The 20,594-nt window shown below is 39.9% G+C and overlaps 1 protein-coding gene across 2 annotated transcripts in view; it reads right to left on the bottom strand.

Moving 5' to 3' along the window:
• The window catches only part of LOC123517771 (rho-associated protein kinase 2-like), a 54,694-nt gene that overhangs the window by 14,645 nt on the left and 19,455 nt on the right, over positions 1–20,594 (bottom strand). For both annotated transcript variants that reach the window (XR_006678578.1, XM_045278207.1), the window contains exons 12-18: positions 18,351–18,569; positions 17,557–17,703; positions 4,082–4,354; positions 3,439–3,649; positions 3,167–3,327; positions 889–1,143; positions 470–739 (exon numbers count right to left, since the gene is read on the bottom strand). Coding sequence is in view for 1 of the 2 variants with exons in the window: in XM_045278207.1 (XP_045134142.1) it covers positions 470–739; positions 889–1,143; positions 3,167–3,327; positions 3,439–3,649; positions 4,082–4,354; positions 17,557–17,703; positions 18,351–18,569 (1,536 nt within the window). In the remaining variant the exon portion in view is untranslated. The remainder of the gene's footprint in view (positions 1–469; positions 740–888; positions 1,144–3,166; positions 3,328–3,438; positions 3,650–4,081; positions 4,355–17,556; positions 17,704–18,350; positions 18,570–20,594) is intronic.

Raw genomic sequence — 20,594 nt, 5'->3', positions numbered from 1 at the left:
ATCCAATACAACACTAATGATGACTTGTTTCAATGGTATTATCCAAAATATTGGACTTATAATAATAATAATAATAATAATAATAATAATAATAATAATAATAATAATAATAATAATAATAATAATAATAATAATAATAATAATAATAATAATAATAATAATAATAATAATAATAATAATATAACAATAATAATAATAATAATAATAATAATAATAATAATAATAACACTAAGCAAGTCATCTCATGAATTCTTTTTACTTTTGGGAAAACTGGTTCAGAACTATTAAATCTTATATATATAATATCTTAAAGTTTTTTTCTTTTCTGCCTTCACAGCACATAGTTTAAGTAAGAGCAGATCTTGCCAGGCACACAGTTCATAAAGCTTCTGTAGCTATCCCTAAAATAGAAATATGACTAATATTCTTCAAGCCTTCCATATGTTCAAAAATATCCATCTACACTCACAGCATTTAGAGCAGAATCCTTCTCTGCAACCTCTGCAGAATGTCTGGAGATGAGATCATTGATTTCCAGCTCTTTCACTGTCTTCTCCTTTTCTAATTCTGCAACAGTTTCCTCAGCAATGGAGCGAGCAAGAGCTTCTGAGTCAGCCCTTCCTACTGCTAGCTGTAGTTGGTGAGTGAGACTGGTACGTTCTTCTTCTAGTTCAACAACTTGTCTGCTCTTTTCATCTACCTCCTCACGTAGCTCTCTTACCTGAGTCTTATAGAGTGTCTGGAACAAAATTTTGATCAAATGTTATTTCAATTATACCTAATTTCCTTTTTTTTTTTCAGCCACTTCATACCATAGAAATGTTTAGTATAACAGTAAAGACAATGTAATTTTTATACATGCAACTAAAGTCAAAGAGGATAACTTACAGAAAAGTACTGTTCAGCTTCCAAAGTGTCATTCAGCTCCTTCATCTGCACATCATCAACAGACTTCTGTGCTTCAAGTTTATGCAACTCTTTTTCTAAACTGGAACGTGCCTCTTTTGCTTCTTCTAAATCCCGTATAAGCAATTTTTCCCTTGTCCGCATGAGGGAAAGCTCTGACATCTGGGCCTGAAGGTCACTGGCTAGAGATGTTCTCTTTTCTGTCTCTGACTCTAACTGCTTCTGCAAGGCTTTCACCTGTGGATGAAGAAATAAAACAATGAATACTGCTACAATAGCTACCATACAATGGACATCTGTATCCTCTCACTTCTGCTGCTACTTTAGTCACTATAATCTTAAATACATAAAACACCTCCTCTACACTTGATACCTTCCCAATAATCACCCTAGCTTCATTCAGTCTTTCAAATATTCTACCATATTCCTCTCTATACTCCTTCTGTTCACTTTCTCTAAATCACCATCACTACCATACTCTTACCTATCACATATTTAATCTCAACTACCAAAACATAATGGTTTGGGTCATCAAGCATCCTTCTTGCTATTGCAGCATCATGACATACTTCTTCAATATCTAATTCACTGTTACATGGTCAATCAGTCTCTTCTGTTCACCACTTTCATTGTTTCTCCATAAGTACCAACAACCAAATTTATATTGGAAAAAAGAGTTTGCTAAGACCAATGCTTTAGTAAGTACTTCCAGCACTCAATTACTCTATCGACTCCCCATTTTGTTACTACATTTGCTTTTTCACTTTTATAACCTTTCTATTCATAACTACAACTAGCATCATTGATTTCTACCAATTCTCCTTATGCATTCATCTCAATAATTCCATAATCCTCATCTCCATTCTACTTTGACAAAACTTTCTACATCTACACGTCCATACAAACATATACTGTACAGGCAAACCCCTCTTAATGAAGCTTCACACAATGAAATTTTGCTACAATGAAGGTTTCCTTTTACGAAATTTTATCCAGGTAATTTTTTTTCAAGTTTGAAAGCCCCGCCGTATCACGCATGCCGACAGGCTTTTGAATACACCAGCGCCTCTCGTGAACAAAACACACACCACTCACTCCACGTTAAAAAAAATAATAGTGTCAGCAGCAGCTCGTCTTCCCTCGCTCTACATGCCACCAAAATGTCCTGCAATGTCGCCTAGCATTGCTAAGAAGACCAGGAAGTCTCTTATTCTTGAAATGAAGCTGGATATTATTCACAGATAAGAGAGAAGTGAGAAAACTAATAGCATTGCTTCCCACCATGGCTTGACTTCATCTACTGTCTACCATTTTCAAGTCAGCAGACTCTATTAAGAAGGCTGGTGAGATCATATCTTCCTTGCAAGCTAAAAGAACCACCTGAACTTGTAACTCTACAATGGATAAAATGGAAAGCCTTGTGGAAATGTGGTACATAAGTTTTGTATGTGGTACAATGATGCACCCTTTGTTTACATTCCACAGGTTGCCAGCTAGCATATTTCCCACTCCACTCTCCCTCCCTTCATAAATTTAAGATCATCAACATTATAAAGTTACTTACATACACATGACTTAGTCTTAAATTAAACTGCTTAAATGTTTAACTTCATAATTTTTTATTTCATCAAACCTTTTACTGTACTATGATGCACTCTCACTTTGTTTACTCTCAATGGAAGCTCAAGCCAGGGGTTAAACTTGTTATAATTGGTTCGCTTAACGAAATTTCGCTTAACGAAGGGTTTTTAAGGAACATAACCCCTTCGTTAAGCGGGGTTGCCTGTATATTCATGCATAATTAACTATCCCCACTTTCAGCACTACTTACACTATTTCACTGCACTATCTTATCCATTCCTTCCTCATATAATGAGGAAACAACTTTCTTTTCCTCTTTCATTGCTTCTCTCATGCACACCCCTCCTCCTATTCCCTCATTTATTCCAAATTAACAATCAAAATTCTCCATCACACATAACTTGCCTCATTCTTATTCTCCTCATACTTATTCTTAACATTTCAAGTATAATAAATCAGCTACAAATTCTGGTACTTTGGTCTTAAGATGTGACTACTAGCTAAATTACATACCTCTAAATTCTGGTGTTTCAACCTTATGATGTTATTACTGCTTGACAAATTGATAATGGAAAATAATTCATTTTTGCTAAATTGTCAAAATTAGCCACGGCGGAAGGGACATCTGCAAGAAATATCACCATGGGCTAAATACACATAAACAATAAAAGAAAATTACCTTTTCACATTCTTGTCTGTATTCTCCTTCCAATTTGTGAAGCTGCTGCTGTAGTTGTCTATAATCAACACTCAGCATTGAATTTTGGCGTTCCTTTTCTTGACTAGATGCCTCTGCTTGTTGACGCTTCTGTTTTTCTGCATTCAAACGTTCTTGCAGGGCTGCAAATATAGATAAGTTTTGCACCCAAAATTAATAATACACTTATAAGTAGATGCTTTCTAAAACAAGGTAAATCTACATTATCTTATACAAAACATTTCAGAAAGTACCTGCAAGGGCCTGAGCACTGGACTGATAATTATGGGTAGGAGCAGCACTGCTGGCTTCACGCAATGCTCTTGCTTCCTGTTCATACCGACTTGTCATGCCCCGAAGCTCCAATTCCAAGGAATTTCTGTCTTTTTCCAGCTGCACAAGTCTCTCAGATACTTTCTCAGCTTCCTTACGAGCAACTGCTTCTCTCTCAAAAGCACTATCAAGCTGAAATTAAATAGATTCTTAGTTTCAAGTTTTATTATAACTTATCAACATATAATTATGATAATTCTTTCATACACCTCATGATCTGAAAGAAGAACAAAAGCATGATTAACTTCAAAAGGATAAATGGCGACAAATAAATCAATGCTTCAACAACCAACCAGATGTAGACACCTGTTTCCACACCCATTAAAAGGAGTAATGACTTACGGCTGATTTTTCATATCTAGTAAAATTGCAATAAATAAACATAATGAGAAGTTTGTAACATAAATTTATAAACCAGAATATTTTGCAATAAATAATTTAAACATAAAATGTTCAAGTGAATTGAGAAAATTTCCATGGAGGTAATACTTAGCTTCACTAAATAATAATTTGCATGCAATTCATAACATATAACTATACAGTCTATGATTAATTGATACAAACCTTGGCTTGCAAAGCTTGAACTTTGCTTTCCGCCTGGGTTACAAGATCAGCTTGATGATTTTTGTGTGTTCTTTCTTGATCAAGCTGTGTTTGCAAGTTGACCAAATCTCGCTCCAGACCATCTCTCATTGCCTGAACTGTTGCAAACTTTTCTGTGTAATCTGTCAGAGATGCCTCTTTTCTCTGGCTGGTTACCACAAGCTCAGCATGTTGCTTGCGAAGTCTTGAGTGGTTGTCTGATTCTGATTTTAATTTGTCCTGGACTTCTTTCAACTGTATAAAAAGTAATAAATAAATAAATAAATAAATAAATAAATAAATAAATACAGAAATAAATAAATACATAAATAAACAAACAACAACAACAACAACAACAACAACAACAACAACAATAATAATAATAATAATAATAATAACAATAATAATAATAATAATAATAATAAAATAATGACAATAAAAAAAATTCAAAAATTTACGTTAACTAACATGACTCTCAAGGTTATGGATGTTCAATTTTGAACATCTATTCTAAACTCACTCATTTTCCTGATTAAGATTATCATAAAATTTCTAATATAGAGAAAATCTTACAAACTGAAGTAAATGTATTATCAGATAAATAGTCCAAACAAATAAATTAGTATATATATATATATATATATATATATATATATATATATATATATATATATATATATATATATACAGGCAACCTCCGCTTAACGAAGGTTCACACAACGAAATTTCGCTACAACGAAGGTTTCATTTTACTACCATCTGCTCGTTTAACAACCACCAAACTCGCTTTAACAAAGTTTTATCCAGGTAATTTTTTCCAAGTTTGAAAAACCCGCCATATCACGCAAGCCGACAGGCTTTTGAATACACCAGCGCCTCTCGTGGACAACACTCGCATCACTCACTCCCCCTGTCCAAAACAATAACAGTGTCAGCAGCAGCTCGTCTTCCCTCACTCAACTTACCACCGAAACGCCCTGCAATGTGACCTAGCGTTGCTAAGAAGACCAGGAAGTCTCTTACTCTCGAAGTGAAGCTGGATATTATTCACAGACACGAGAGAGGCGAGAAAACTAATAGCATTGCTCGTCACCATCTTGACTCCATCTACTGTCTCTACTATTTTCAAGTCAGCAGACTCTATTAAGAAGGCTGGTGAGACCGTATCTTCCTTGCAAGCTAAGAGAACCACCTTAACTCGTGACTCTACAATGGATAAAATGGAAAGCCTTGTGGAAAAGTGGTACATAAGTTTTGTATGATACAATGATGCACCCTTTGTTTACATTCCACAGGTTGCCAGTTAGTGTCTTTCCCATTTCACTCTCCCTACCTTCATAAATTTAAGATCATCAACATTATAAAGTTACGTATATACATACATTTGTGTACATTATAATGACTTAAATTAAACTGCCTAAATGTTTAACTTCATAACTTTTACTTTCATTAAACCTTTAACTGTACTATGATGCACTCTCACTTTGTTTACTCTCAATGGAAGTTCAAGTCAGGGGTTAAACTTGTTATAATCGGTTTGCTTAACGAAATTTCGCCTAACGAAATTTTTTTTAGGAACGTAACCCCTTCATTAAGCGGGGGTTGCCTATATATATATATATATATATATATATATATATATATATATATATATATATATATATATATATATTAGTATATCCGGTTGTGTTGGAAAATTTAATGTTGTTATTTTTTTATATAGAATCTTGGCAACTGTGTTGAAAATGTTCCAGGTAGTATTGTGAACATAGAAAAATATGTTGCCAGTTTTTTCATTTGGTCCCACATGACTTTCTACTACAGAAACTAAAGTCACTAAAATCGAGCAGTTCGATCAAGATTGGAAAATAGCGCCTACATACATATAGGTTTAGATATGTTTCTGCATGACATTTTTGTAGTTTTTGGGGTATTGTGGCATCAAATCAAAATAAATCTACCAAAGGTCAAGGAGGAATCTCTGGAATAACATCAAACCCAAAGACTTTGCTGAAGTTCTGTCTCACTGGTCCTGAGTTGGCACGCATTGCTTCCGAAAGTGAACAACTGGCAGCAGTGTCCAACAGTGCTACAATACAACAACAGCACCACTGCCTCTCTCAGGCCAAAGTTCGTCGCCAGGAACAGGCAATCACACAACTGAAGAAGGTACTGTCGCCATGCAACATCTTTAGTGGATCAAAAGGAACTGAGACTGGGCCCGCCAGTGATGCAACGACAGGTCGGATGTTCAAGCTTCTGTCGAAGGAGATCATTCCCGACAACATCAAAGAAAGCATTCTGTCCACAGAGCAGATTGGCATGGATGCATACAGAAGTTTCATTGAAGATCGTCTGATTGGCAATGGAAACCTGTGGGCCAAGATGACAAAGGTTAAACTGCTGTCTTGGTCAGCAACTGCCAAGGAAATTAAACTGAAAGCCGGTTCCCAAGTGATCACACTGAAAGCAACATCATCACTGTTTGCTAGGATGCTGGTGATAGCACGATCCTCAAGGGATGACATCAACTTAGAGGAAGTGATTGGCACCCACGAGTTTGTGTACATAAACAGGTTACTGATGCAACCAGATGGAGCAATCCACCCGACCACTGACAAGAGCATGGTAATCCACCTGCTGGAGAACCTTCTGGAGCCAGATGACAATACAACCCCAGGAACCAATGCTCAGGGCACCATCGATGAAAACGAGGGTTTCTGTCTTGTAGTTGATGGCATGGCTGTATTGCATGAGTTGATGGCTGTCAAGAACGTCAAAAACTGCAAGGATTTAGGCACATCATATGTCAAGTTGATTGACTCAAAAGCTCGAGGTTATGGCCAAGTGAGGATCATCTTTGATAATTACACCATAGTATCTTCACTCAAGGAGGGCACACGGAGAGCCGCAGAGGCAAGTCCAAGGAATCAATTCCTACATTGTAGAAGATGCAACTTGTATCAAAGACAAAGGTACATTTCTTGCAAGCAATGAGACAAAGGATTCACTCACTTTGTACCTGGCACAACAACTCATCAACCAGAGTACTACCAAGAACCTAGTAACCGTGACACGCAGCAGCATTATGACAAACTCTGAATGTCATGTATCTACAGGTGTAAGCACCCACGAAGAAGCTGACACTCTGATGATATTACACGCTGTAGAAGTAGCAGGAACAGGATTTGAAGTCCACATATACTCACAGGACACTGATGTTCTGCTCTTGGCTCTTCGTAGGGTGCCAATGCTTGGTACGCGACCAGCAATGATCATGGGCACCGGAGAACGCCGTCGCATCATCCAGCTGAAACCCATCTATGACAAGCTTGGTTCCGACAAAGCATCAGCTTTGATCAAATGGCATGCGCTGACTGGATGCGATACAACTGGGCATATACAAGGCAAAGGAAAAAAAGGATGCTTCAAAGCTTTCCTTAATGCCAGTTCAACCGTACTTGCTGCACTGAATGGGCTTGGAGAAGGAGCCGAACCATCAGATAGTGTGGTCGAAGGGTGTGAAGAATTCTTATGCTCACTCTTCTGTCCTAAGCAACTCCATATCCCCAAGGCAAAGAATCTCAGGTGGTACCTCTTCAAAAGGCTGAGATCTGACCAAGGAGTAGACATGTTACCACCTACACATGGAGCTTGGCTCGAGCACATCCGACGCGCACATATTCAAGCAAGTGTTTGGTCACAAGACCTGGTCTTAAATCCAGTCATACCAAATCCTCTCATGCTCGGATGGCAAATGCAACATGACAAACTGATGCCACTGCTATCAAAGGAAGCACCAGCTCCAGAAGCAGTTCTTCAACTCATTCGATGCAACTGCGGATCCACTAACATCGATTCAGCCAACAAGTGTTCGCGCAGATGCTCTTGCAGACAAAATAATCTTGTGTGCACTGAATTGTGCAACTGTACAGGAGATGACACATGCCAGAACACTAATCCTATCACAGATGGCCAGGATATTGAAGAGGACTGACGTCGTGGACATTTGTGGCTGTAACTTGAAACAGCGGATCATTAACATTTGTGTTATTCTTTTGCAATAAGAATTACTTGTTAAGTTGCTAGAAGCAGAATCTTTTGGTGAACATTTATACCATAAGTACAAAATAGTCACACACTATTAGTCTTTATCACATATTTTCCAAAACTGGATAATTATGGCCATTTAAAATTGTTACACACTGTAAATAATTTGAAAATATGTTATTTTTGCGGAATTTTTACGATATTATTTGTTGATGCTGAAAATCAGTCTGGGACCACACAGAAAAACTGGCAACATAATTTTCCCTGTTTGATGATGTATTTAGATGATAATAAAACTTGTTGCCAAGATTCTATATGAAAATATGGCTTTTATACACAAGCCGATATACTATATATATATATTGTGATGGGCACCATCTTAATCCCCTTTACTTTATTATATTATTATATGTGAAGCCTATGGCCACCCATCACGGGCCCCTCAGGCTGTTCTGCTGAGCAGACAACCCCCAACCTCTGATGAGGATGAGGTTGCTGAAGAGTCTGGGCCAGTGGTGCAAGACTCTGTAAATGTTGTTACCCGCTCTCAGGCCCGCTGGGCTGAGAGAGAGCCTGTTACTACCCAGGAGGTTGCTAGCAGCCAGATGGGATTGACCCCAGATGGGAGTAACCGTGCTGATGTGGTGGAGCCAGTGTTGGGCTCACCATTGAGTTCAGGTGTAGAGGCTGACGGTGACGGCGTAGAGTCACTTGTTAATGCACCGGACTCGGCTTTAGGAGTTGTTGCTGAGAGTGAGGACGGAGTGTTGGGTGTAGCTGAGTTGTTTGATGGTTATCCTCACTCTGCAGAGCACTCCGGAGGGAGCACTCGTGCTGAGTCGCTTCCTGGTGTGGAGGCTGAGGGCTCTGATGTTCAGCACAGGCCCCAGCATGATAAGTCAGGCAGTTTGTTGGAAGTTGGCACCCAGGGTGGGGAGACTTCCAGTTCTGCGGGGGGGGGGGTTGGAAGTTTCTCCCCCTGTGGAGCATCTTGGAGGCAGGGAGCGAGCTGTTCCCTTGCCTGGTGACTGCCTGGCTGGTGGTGATGATCCTTCTGAGGACTCACCGGATCACATGGCAGGAGCGGAGCAGCCTGGGCCAGCTCTCCGTCCTCGAGGCCGTGTGGGACGTGGGGTTGCAGCGTTGCCTCAACCCCATGTCCCTATAGTTCCCCTTTCTCTTACCCAGCTAGAGCCTGCAGAGCTCATTCGTAGGCAGCAGGAGGACCCGGCGTTGGCCTCCTTCTTTGCTCGAGTGGGTGAGGGAAGTGAGGAGTTGGAGGGCAGGGAGGAGTTTGTTTTGCATCAAGGGGTGTTGTGTCGTAGATGGCAGGAGAGTGACGGTGGTGAGTTATTGCAAGTAGTTGTGCCGCAGAAGCTGCGTGAGGCACTTGTGCTGTTGGCACATGAGGGGCCCATGGCTGGACACCTGGGCATCCGAAGACCGTTGCTCGCCTGCGTCGCAATTTTTGGTGGCCCAGCATGTCTGGAGAAGTAGCCACGATTCTTAAGTGCTGCCACACTTGTCAAGTGGTGGGCAAGCCTAATCAGACACCCCCTGTGGTGCCACTCCACCCTATCCCTGCTGTTGATCCTCCCTTCACGAGGGTTTTGATTGATATAGTAGGTCCTCTGCCTACTACCAGGGCTGGTCACAAGTATTTGTTGACCATAATGGATGTTACCATGCGGTATCCTGAAGCAATTCCCCTGAGAAGCACTCACTCTAAGGTGGTGCTGAAGGCTTTGTTAACCTTCTTTACACACTTTGGATTGCCAGCAGAGCTGCAGTCCGATCAGGGGACCAACTTTACTTCAAAGTTGTTTAAGGATACGATGACTGCGTGGGGGATCAAGCATATTGTGTCCAGTGCTTATCATCCACAGTCTCAGGGAGCCCTGGAGAGACATCATCAAACTCTCAAAACCATGCTCAAGAGTTTCTGCATGGAGAGAGATAAGGATTGGGACGAGGTGTCCCTTTGTCTTATTTGCGGTGAGAGAAGCGCCCACTGAGTCCTTGGGTTTCTCACCCAATCAGCTAGTGTTTGGACACCGAGTGCGTGGACCGCTCGACGTAGTTCGGGAGGCTTGGTGTCAGCCGTCGCCTGAGCGCCCTGTCTCACTGCTTAAGAGCATTATGAGCAGTCGAGAAAGATTAGCCAAGGCATTAGAGGTGGCGCAGGCCCACCTGTGTAAGGCCCAGCAGAGTATGAAGGGGTATTATGACCGAAGGGCTGAGTATCGGAGTTTTGCCCCTGGAGATGAAGTGCTGGTGCTGTTACCACTTCAGGGCCAGCCGCTTGCTGCCCGCTATAGTGGCCCCTATATTATAGAGAAGAAGGTAGGTGACCTCGACTACCTGGTGGTCACTCCTGACCGGCGCAAGAGGGCTCAGCTGTGTCACGTTAACATGCTGAAGCCCTATTTTCGTTCTACTAGCCAGAAGGGCTCTTTAAGTTCTGCCGTGCAAGAGGCATCTTCAGTTTTATTTTTCTGCCGGGAGGGAGAGGCTCCAGAAGTTATTGGGCCTGAACCTGTTGTTCCTACAGGGCAGTGGGAACGGAATAGCCTCCATCTCTTGAAAGAGAAGGTTGAACATTTAGGGGATCAGAAATATGAGTTGCTTCGGCGGCTGAGAAAGTACTCCTCTGTGTTTAGCAGTGTCCCGGGCAGGACACAGTTAAAAACACACGATATTAACGTTGGGGACGAAAAGCCTGTCAAGTGGCCCCCATACCGAGTGAGCCCAGGAGTACAATGTCATAGTAAGATAACTAAGAGGAGCAGACAACGTTGTAGCTGATTGTCTGTCCTGGGGCCATTCCCTTTAACCCGCTAAGACCGATGGCCGCAAAATTAGCACCCTCCCATTACCGCAATTATCATAAAAAAATCAACTCTTATAAATTACTCTGGAAAAAAATCTGCTGTTAGTAGATATGACAATGCATCATCCTACAAGTTTTTATTGCTCTACTCACTATGGTTGTCTCAGAATAATAACCGATAATTGGAGAAGATTGTGGTAGCGGCAACTCGGGGGAGGTGCTTTTATGTGTATTCTTACATAATGTAAGGCACTGCTCATGTTTTATGTGTTTTCACATGTTTTCGTGTTTTCACTCATATTGGCTGATTATAGTTACGTATGTTTTTATCAGGCGTGGGTGACGATGTTGTCACAATAGCGGGGTCTGGATCTACCTCCAACCTGTGCACTTTGCGTCTTGTCCCGCCTTGTCTATCACTTTTATCACTAAACTTTAGCTTCCTCTTAGCACCAGTAGCCATAGTTGTAAATAATAGTTCCTTAAATAAGTAAATCGTAAATACGTAAATAATTATCACCGCGACACAACGCTCACAGAAAATTGCGGGAGACTAGCTGGCTAGAGCGGTGTGCTTCCTGGGAGCCGACAGTACTACCATAGGCCTACGTCATGACCAAATATAACAGCGCTACCAATGCTAGCGCGGTTTTTATTAGCGCTCAAAGTAGCTGCCCCATTTAAGGACTGTCGGAAGTGTGCTATGCAGCCGTATTTAAGGCCTGTCGGACTTTTCGGGTTGATCAGTTCCATGCCTTTTTTTTTTTTTTTATTTTGTAAATGTTTTTTATTTCCAAAATTTTTTCTTTTAAGGGAGGGCGTGTGATGGGCACCGTCTTAATCCCCTTTACTTTATTATATTATTATATGTGAAGCCTATGGCCACCCATCGCGGGTCCCTCGGGCTGTTCTGCTGAGCAGACAACCCCCTCCTTCTTCTCGCTTCTCATTGCAAGCAGGAGTCAGTACAGAGGTAGCCTTCAGCGGAGATAGACACGCACTCTCGTCAGTCTGGCACAGTGTTGGGAGACTCGTGTTGCTGGGCTTCTCTTGTTACTCGCTAGTCATTGGTCTGGGAGTTGTGCCCTCCTGTTGAGTAGCTGGCTTGTTACTCGGTAGACCATGGCTGTGTAGGACAATGGGCTTGTTGTCCTAAGGAGTGTGGCCGGTTGGGTCTACATTTCCTGTCTTGCGTTCGTCCCCTCGTGGTGTGGCGACGCGGAGAGACACGTTACTGTCTCGTCCTGATTGTTTGTTTGTAGGTGGCCGTGGTCACCAGTGTGTTTGGTGGGCGGCTGTGTGCCCCACCATCTGTTGTGTAGTATCAGTAGTATACTGTGTATAGTAACCAGCCAGTCTTCAGCAGAGGTAGACACGCGCGCTCTTGGTTCTGGCACAGAGTGGAGACACGTGTTGCTGGGCTGTTCTTGTTACTCGCTAGTCATTGGTCTGGGAGTTGTGCCCTCCTGTTGAGTAGCTAGCGTGCTACTGGGTAGACCGTGGCTGTGTAGGACAACGGGCTTGTTGTCCTGAGGAAAGTGTAGCCGGTTGGGGCTGCATTTCCTGTTGTGCGTTCGTCCACTCGGGTGTGGCGACGCGGAGGGACGCGTTATTGTTTCGTCCCGTTGTTGCTGTTGGTGGCTGTGGTCACCAGTGTGTTTTGTTGGGTGGCTGTGTGCCCCCACCATCTTTTGTATAGTTTCAGTAGTAAACTGTATTGTAGTGGTAGTAGCCACACACACCATTGAAGGCTGAGAGGCTTCATGTCGGCCAGTAGTGCGTAATTGTTCGCCAGACGTCTCTGCGACGAGTATATAGTGGGTGTCACCCGTAGATGGTGTCTGGGCTTGTGTGTACATCACCGGATGTGCTGTACACATCATATATTGCAGTAGTAGTAGGCCAGGGATGTCAGTCTAACAGGTGTTAGTAAGAACTTATTGTAGTAGGATATTATAGTATATAATATAACGCGCGCGTTGTTCCGGTCTGTGAGTTATCACAGTCTGTGGACAAGGCGGGTGGAGAGGCTTTAATACTTCATAGAGAAGTGGGTGGAATTGTCCTTGTGGGCGGTTTCTCTAGGGCAGTGTTTCTCAACCTTTGTTGGTTGGCGGCGCACTAAAGACATGTTTTTAATTTGGCAACGCACCATCTCTTTAATAATTTAATTTCATAATTAATTAACCTTTTACTCTTTCACGGACGGTGTGTTAACCATAATATCTCAGTTACACAATATTATTGATGAAATAATAGGTGCAAATAAACAGCAGGAAACAGTGTGTACTGTAAATAAACTATTACTAAAAAAAATACATACCTTACCTTATCAATGAGACACCTGTGCCTGCCTGGATTTACATATCCTCTCTATGTTGGGAGGGACAGTTGACAGACACACTCTCATTTCCTCTTCAACAGAGAGCAAGTTACATCTTTTCTTAGTTTTTATATTTGTTAGTGCTGAAAATCCCAGTTCACACAAATATGAGGTCGAAAACTGCAAGAGTATTTTCTGGGCCTTTTTTGAAATATGTGGGTATTGTTTTTCCATTTCAATCCAAAAGCTTTCTAATGACATTTCCATATATTGCAGTCTTAATGTGCGGTCATTTCGGATATCAATTAGTTCCTCTTCTTCATGAGTGCTAAGTTGAGGCTTGTGTAAGGGATCGAGCACGAATGGATTTCTCAGCCAATCATAACTTTCAGTAGATATATTTGGGAAGTATTTTTCAATGCTCCTTTCTAGGCTTGTAAGGTGGTCTGTAATGAGTGGAACAATGTCTGTGTTGTTTGCTGCAGCAGTCTTTTGAAACATGTCAATATTACCTTCACTTGACCTGTCTTTCCAAACCTTGATTTTTTCTTTCATTGACTGCATTTTATCAGTGCATGTTAACATATTTTCATTTCTCCCTTGCATACTTACATTCACCTTGTTCAAATGCTCAAATATATCTGCCAAATAACATAATTTTGCATTCCAAATTTCGTCAGCCAGTAATTCGCAGAATTCTGTTTTCTCTTCAAGAGCAAAGAAAAGAAGAATTTCCTCTCTTAGTTCATGCACACGGGATAACACTCTGCCTCTTGACAACCACCGAACTTCCGTGTGGAAGAGAAGACCTTCGTGGGCAGATCCCATTTCTTCACAAAGACTGGAAAATAATCTTGACTGCTTTGGTCTACTTTTAATAAAGTTCACCATTTTCACGACATTATCAAGAACAAATTTTAAATCTTGTCCAAGTGTTTTAGCAACAAGAGCTTCACGGTGCAAGAAACAATGTGTGGTAATCAGAAATGGATTTTCCTTCTTCACTAAAGACACAAAACCCTTTACTGACCCCACCATTGATGGACAACCATCTGTGCAAATTCCTACACATAATTTCCATGTTAAGTCCATTTCTACCAAATATTCTGTCACTGTAGAAAATATTTCCTGTCCTGTTGTTTGACTTAGTTCTTTGCAGCACAAGAATTGCTCGGTTATTTTCTTATCATCAATGAAACGGATGAACACAAGTAACTGAGGTTTCCCTCCAATATCTGTTGATTCGTCCGCTTGTAAGGCAAACATTTTATCTTTCACCAGTTCACACACACTTTTCTCAATGTCAGATGACATATCCTTGATTCGTCTGCCAATCGTATCGTTTGAGAGAGGAATTTTTTTCACTTCTTTTTCAGCCTCATCCCCAAACAAAGTTTTCACTACAGAACAGCAAGCTGGAAGAAAATAGGATTCTGCAATTGAATGGGGTTTCATTTGTTTTACTGTTTGTTCTGCTACTAAATAGCTTGCTTTCTGTGCCTTTTCTGCTACCTTCACTTTTTTCTCAAACCCAAGACTTTGTTGTTTGTTTTCTTTCAAGAGTCTCTTAAAGTAATCTATAGGTTTCTGTGTCAGGTGACGATGCTTAGTTGATAAATGTCTCTTCATTTTCTGTGGAGTCATAGATTCATTTGATAACTCAAGCCACAAACAACACATTTTGGTTTAGGGCCATTTTCGCTATCACAGCAAGTGAATCCAAGTCCAAGGTAACTGTCGTTATACATGCGAAATGACTTGCTGCGGCTACTTTTGCTGGTACCTGTCATTGTTTTAACTGATCTCAAGCCCGTCATATCACTTTTTCTGCTCGGACCCGCACAGCTGTACTCACTTTCAACTCTCACTTCATTTTCTTCACTTTCCACGATATGGCCTGGACGAGACGTCTCACTTTCACCAGGTTTTACTGTTACGTCACCATCAGTGCCTTCGACACATGTACGCTTTGACTTAATAATGTCCTCTGCAACTTCTTCTTTTTCTTCAGCACATTTACGCTTTTTTATGAGGTATTTCTCCATTTTTAAGCCTCGTTGAGCAACGAATGCAGTACGGCACTACGCGTTACGGGGAGTCAACTGTAGCACTGAGACCCCTTGGTCCTGGCCCTGGAGCTGCCTACCCAATGTTCTCGTTAAGGCGCGGACACACTTGCCTAGAACATTGCCCGAAACACTGCTCGACGCATGAAGGAAACATGTAACACGCACGCTAGCAACATGTCACTGACAGCACTGGGACAGTGTTTCGGCCACTGTTTCGGGCAAAGTCATGGACATGCTGGAAACAGAGGTGAAATAGCTCGTAGCCTCGTCCACACCACTGCTACCACCATGTCACAGGCAGAGCTGCCGACATGATGTGGACACTAGTGCCTCGAACACGTCTGTGACAAAGTTCGAGACATGCTTCCTTCATGCGTCGAGCAGTGTTTCGGCAATGTTCTAGGCAAGTGTGTCCGCGCCTTTATATGTTGCCATATTAATTGTTACTAAAGGTTCACGCAAATCACATCATATATTCCATCTTGTATACAACCAACTGGTATGCATATGCTCAGTTTGTACACACATCTAAAATTTTTCACATGAACGTGTAAATAAGTAAAATAAGACAAGTGATATGGCAACTCAGGAATGCCAGCTGACTGCAGCTCTGATGGACGGGTACAGGACGTGTCCGAGTACTCGCGGCGCACCTATGTGATCCCCGCGGCGCACAAGTGCGCCGCGGCGCACAGGTTGAAAAACACTGCTCTAGGGGGTATTAAGGCCTCGCCCTGTTACACATAACATCTACCATTTATAAATTCTACTTGGTTGGGTACAGGAGGAGAAGGAGTTGCTGAGGAGATTCCCTTACAGTGGGGGAAATTATACACTGTTGGCGACCTTGAAAGAACCTGAGGGTTACGTCGGCTGCGAGTTGTAGTAGTGGGGGCTCTGTGGAGTATTTTATAATCCCCACTGTACTGACCGTAACAAAGTTGGCGATTTTGCCAGTATAACAGTCTAGTGAGCTGCAGCAGCTACCCGCAGCCGGGTGAACCGTATATATATATATATATATATATATATATATATATATATATATATATATATATATATATATATATATATATATATATATAGTAAGGTCCCGGGTTACGTCGGTCTCGAGTTACGTCAAACTCGTGGTTACGTCAGTCCACTATAAGGCAATTTAAGATAAAAAAAAAATAGAAAATTTATAAATCGTAAAGCGCAGGATTTATTGTTATTGTTGGCCACCAGGCGTCACTAGTGGTTACCCGCCACACCGCCCGTCTCAGGCTTGAATACAATAACACCCTGCCTCAGTTCCACCATATCGTCGCCCCTGGCAAGAGTGTTATCCTACTTCTGCTTTTACTGACTCAAGTTCTTAGTATCTTGCCAATGGCACCAAAGAGAAAACTCCTTAGTGACAGCAGTGATGCTAAGAAAAGGAAAATGGAATGAGTGAGCGAGTGAGGGAGCAGCTGTGTGAGGGAGGGAAGAAGAAAATGCGAAGCCCGTTACCATGACAACGGGGAGGTTGACGACCTTGAGGGTTCGTGCACCCATCACAACAATAAGAACTCCAGAGCCTCGCCTGGGCCACACGACACTCGCAGCTGACTTGCACTGTTTGTGCCTGTCTGCTGATCCCTATTGCCCTTTCCTATTGCATTTCCTGCCCCGCTGCCCACGCTTCTACTCCCACTGCACTGCACTACGCTCCCAGCTGTCTGCCCTGGGCGTCACAACATTCGACCTGCCCACCACCCTGGCAGCCTCAGGGCCACCCCTCTCGGCAACCTGCAGTCCTTCGCGTTCGTGGCCCTAATCAACAACAAAAACAAACTTGTGTTTCATATTCCTATATAGTTGTAAATAATATAACAATATAATCTTTAACTTACCTGAATGACCATAAACAATGATTGGTTGAAAACTCGATAATATGCTTTGAAATGTACGGAAACTCGAGTTACGTACAAAATCGACTTACATCATGTTTCAGGAACATAACTCTGACGTAAACCGAGACCTTACTGTATATATATATATATATATATATATATATATATATATATATATATATATATATATATATATATATATATATATAAACAAATAGATTTATAGATATATAAATTAATTAAGTAAATACATAAAAATAATAATATAAAAATAAACATAAAACTATAAAATGTCTGGTAACACTGACCTGTTTTTCCAGACCATAAAGCTTTTCATTAACGGCAATTGCTGAATTATGATCCCGTGTTCTTTTATTCTGTTCATCTTCAAGTTTCTTCTTCACCTCCTGGTAGAGCCCATCAAGCTTCTTGCGGCTATCACTCTCATAGTCTGCCTATGTTCACAAGATGATAACATTACACAGTTATAAAATAATAACATTAACATTTGCTGTACCACAAGATTACCACACAAACTTTTGTAATATACCATGTATAAAGATTCTCAAACTACATTGTGAACACATCCAATGCTCACTGCAACAAATGTGAGAGAGACTGGTAGAAAACACTCCATTAGCAAAAAAGACATAATCAATAAAGAAATTAGTGGCCATTATGAAATGAGAGCTAGTACTCATGTGCAGCATAAGTGGAGCACGCAAGAAAAAAGCACATCAATTCATATGAAAACAAACTCAGAAACTAGCCCAAGAACAGTGTACCAAGTACAATGCATAATAGCATCTGTAATGCAACAAGGTGACTCAAGAACTTTAGTTCTGGTATTGTATGACTAAATTCATGCTGATGTGATTCAAACAACATAAACAAAAATGTATTTCTAGATACATGGCATTGCTTCTATACAATATAGTTTACATTCACAAATTGAATACTTGGCACTATTTATAAAATCTTTCTAGATGAAAAATCTAATATATCTACTATAGTTTAATTCAAATGGAATTTTACAGTGACCTAAAAATCCATTTTCCTAATTCAAACATGATGTATGATGTGCTGATATTGTCAAACTTACCTTCCTCTGAGCTTCCTTCAAATCATGTTGCAGAAGTGCAAGTCTTTTCTCCAGATCCCTCTTCTCATGCTGTCGTTCCTGGTCTCTGCGAGTGAGGGCATCCAACTGACTCAGTGTCACTCTGTACTTTCCATCAAGCTCTTCCACCTGGTTCTTCTGGTGTTCTACTTCTGCACTCAGAACAGCTATTTGGTGACTGGCTTCAGAACCATCATTGGTCTGTAAGTATGTTGTAATAGTACAAATTCATAAACCAATACTTTTTATCAACATATCAATATTAAGAAAAATAAAGAGATACACAATGTCTTTATATATTCAAGACAAGTTTCACTACACATTTAGGTTTCTTCATATATCTCTAATGTCTCTACCACTGACAGGTATATCAAAAATTCGTAGTTATACTCAAATTGTTGGAGGTAGAACCATATCTAAGTTTACAGACAACTCAATACATATTAGGAAAAGAGGAGTATTGATATAGAAATTATATATTGGTTCAAAAGTGAGATTTAAGTGCCTTAATTTTCTTTAGAAATTAAAAACAATAATTATTATTGCTGCATTCCTAGGAACCCTAAAATACTTTCATAACTGTATATAAGGGTTCCTCTTTAATCAAAGAACATATTCTGATAATTAGACAAACACATTTGGAATGATATTTTTTTTCGTATTTTTCTAACACGTCCAGACTTGTATGAAAAATTGAAAAATTTTTGTGATAAAAGATTTTCCTCTAAGTTTACAAATAATTCAATAAGCACTAGTAACTTTTCAACTGATACATGGTTTTTATATCAAATTTTTTTTCTCTAAATACTGAGTTGTCTGTAAACTTAAAATCTTTATCACAGATTTTTTTTTTTACAGGACAAACTGTTAAAAAAATTGGTAAAAATTTTACTTAAAATGTTTTAGTCTAGCTATTACAACATATTCTTTACTTAAAGAATAACTTATAAACACAGTTATAAAGTATTTTAGAGCTCATAGGAATGCAGCATAAATAACTTTTAAAAATTTACTTTACAATAAATAAAATCAAGATACTTAAAAAAACTCACTTTCCAACTGATAAATGCTTTTTTATATAAATACTCTTTTCTACAAATGCTTACTGAATTGTCTGTATACTTAGAGGAAAACATTTTATCGCTTCCTTTTTTTCTTATTTCCATACTGGTCCACACCTGCATTAAAAACTTTAAAAAAAAATTCATTTCAGATATTTTTTCTGATTATTAGAATATGTTCTTTACTTAAAGAAGAACTCTTATATACTGTTACAAAATATGTTTTAGAGTTCCTAGGAATGCAACATAGATAATAAACATTTCAAAATTTAAAATAAAATTAAGATGTTTAAAAACTCACTTTTTCAACTGATACATGATATTTATATCAATATTCTTCTCCATATACTTATTGAATTGTCTATTAACTTAAAAGGAATTTTCTTACCTCAAGAATTTTTTTCTTTTTTTTTTAGGTCCAAACAAGATTAAAAAATTTGAAAAGAAAAAATAAATAAATATATAAATAGTCAAATATTCTTGTCTAATTATTAGAATATGTTCTTTAAAGAAGAACCATTAAATACGAAATCACCATATATAATAAAACATTTTTCACTTGAAAAAATAAAGATACAGTGGTACTTCAACATACGATCGCCCTAACATACAATTTTTTTTATATACAACAAAATTTTTTTATATAATTAACGCCTTGAAATATGACGATATTTTTAAGATATGATTAGCCATCGGTAGGTGGCGCAGCGATCGCTCAGCTACCCGCGTCCACCCGAACATTCAGTCCACGTTGTGTATCGTTGTTCATCATTTGTGCATGCATGTGTCTAAGCTCCTCGGCAGTGAGTATTTTTAAAGTTTTGTGAACTCAAGACTCCGTCCCGTGATCATGGGTCCCAAAAGTAAAAGTTTGGCGAGAAACACACAAAATAACCTGTATTCACATACTGATTACACTAAGAAATTAAATAAACGAGTACAAATGGTTTTCTTCCCACAAGCAACTCTTCCTCTTTGCAATGCAAAAACCAGAAGTCTCTAGACGTCATGGTTACCAAAATAACACAGGTTGAATGAGATAGTATCGTCGGTTTACGTGGTCTTGTGTCCGATCGGGTTCAGCAGCCTTGGCTAGAGCGCGAGAAAACAGGCACCTTGTATCCTCTCTCTCTCTCTCTCTCTCTCTCTCTCTCTCTCTCTCTCT

The sequence above is a fragment of the Portunus trituberculatus genome, chromosome 42 (assembly GCF_017591435.1).
Source record: "Portunus trituberculatus isolate SZX2019 chromosome 42, ASM1759143v1, whole genome shotgun sequence".
Lineage (NCBI taxonomy): Eukaryota > Metazoa > Arthropoda > Malacostraca > Decapoda > Portunidae > Portunus > Portunus trituberculatus.
Note: the sequence above shows the minus strand (reverse complement) of the source record. Positions and strands in the feature narration are given on the sequence as shown.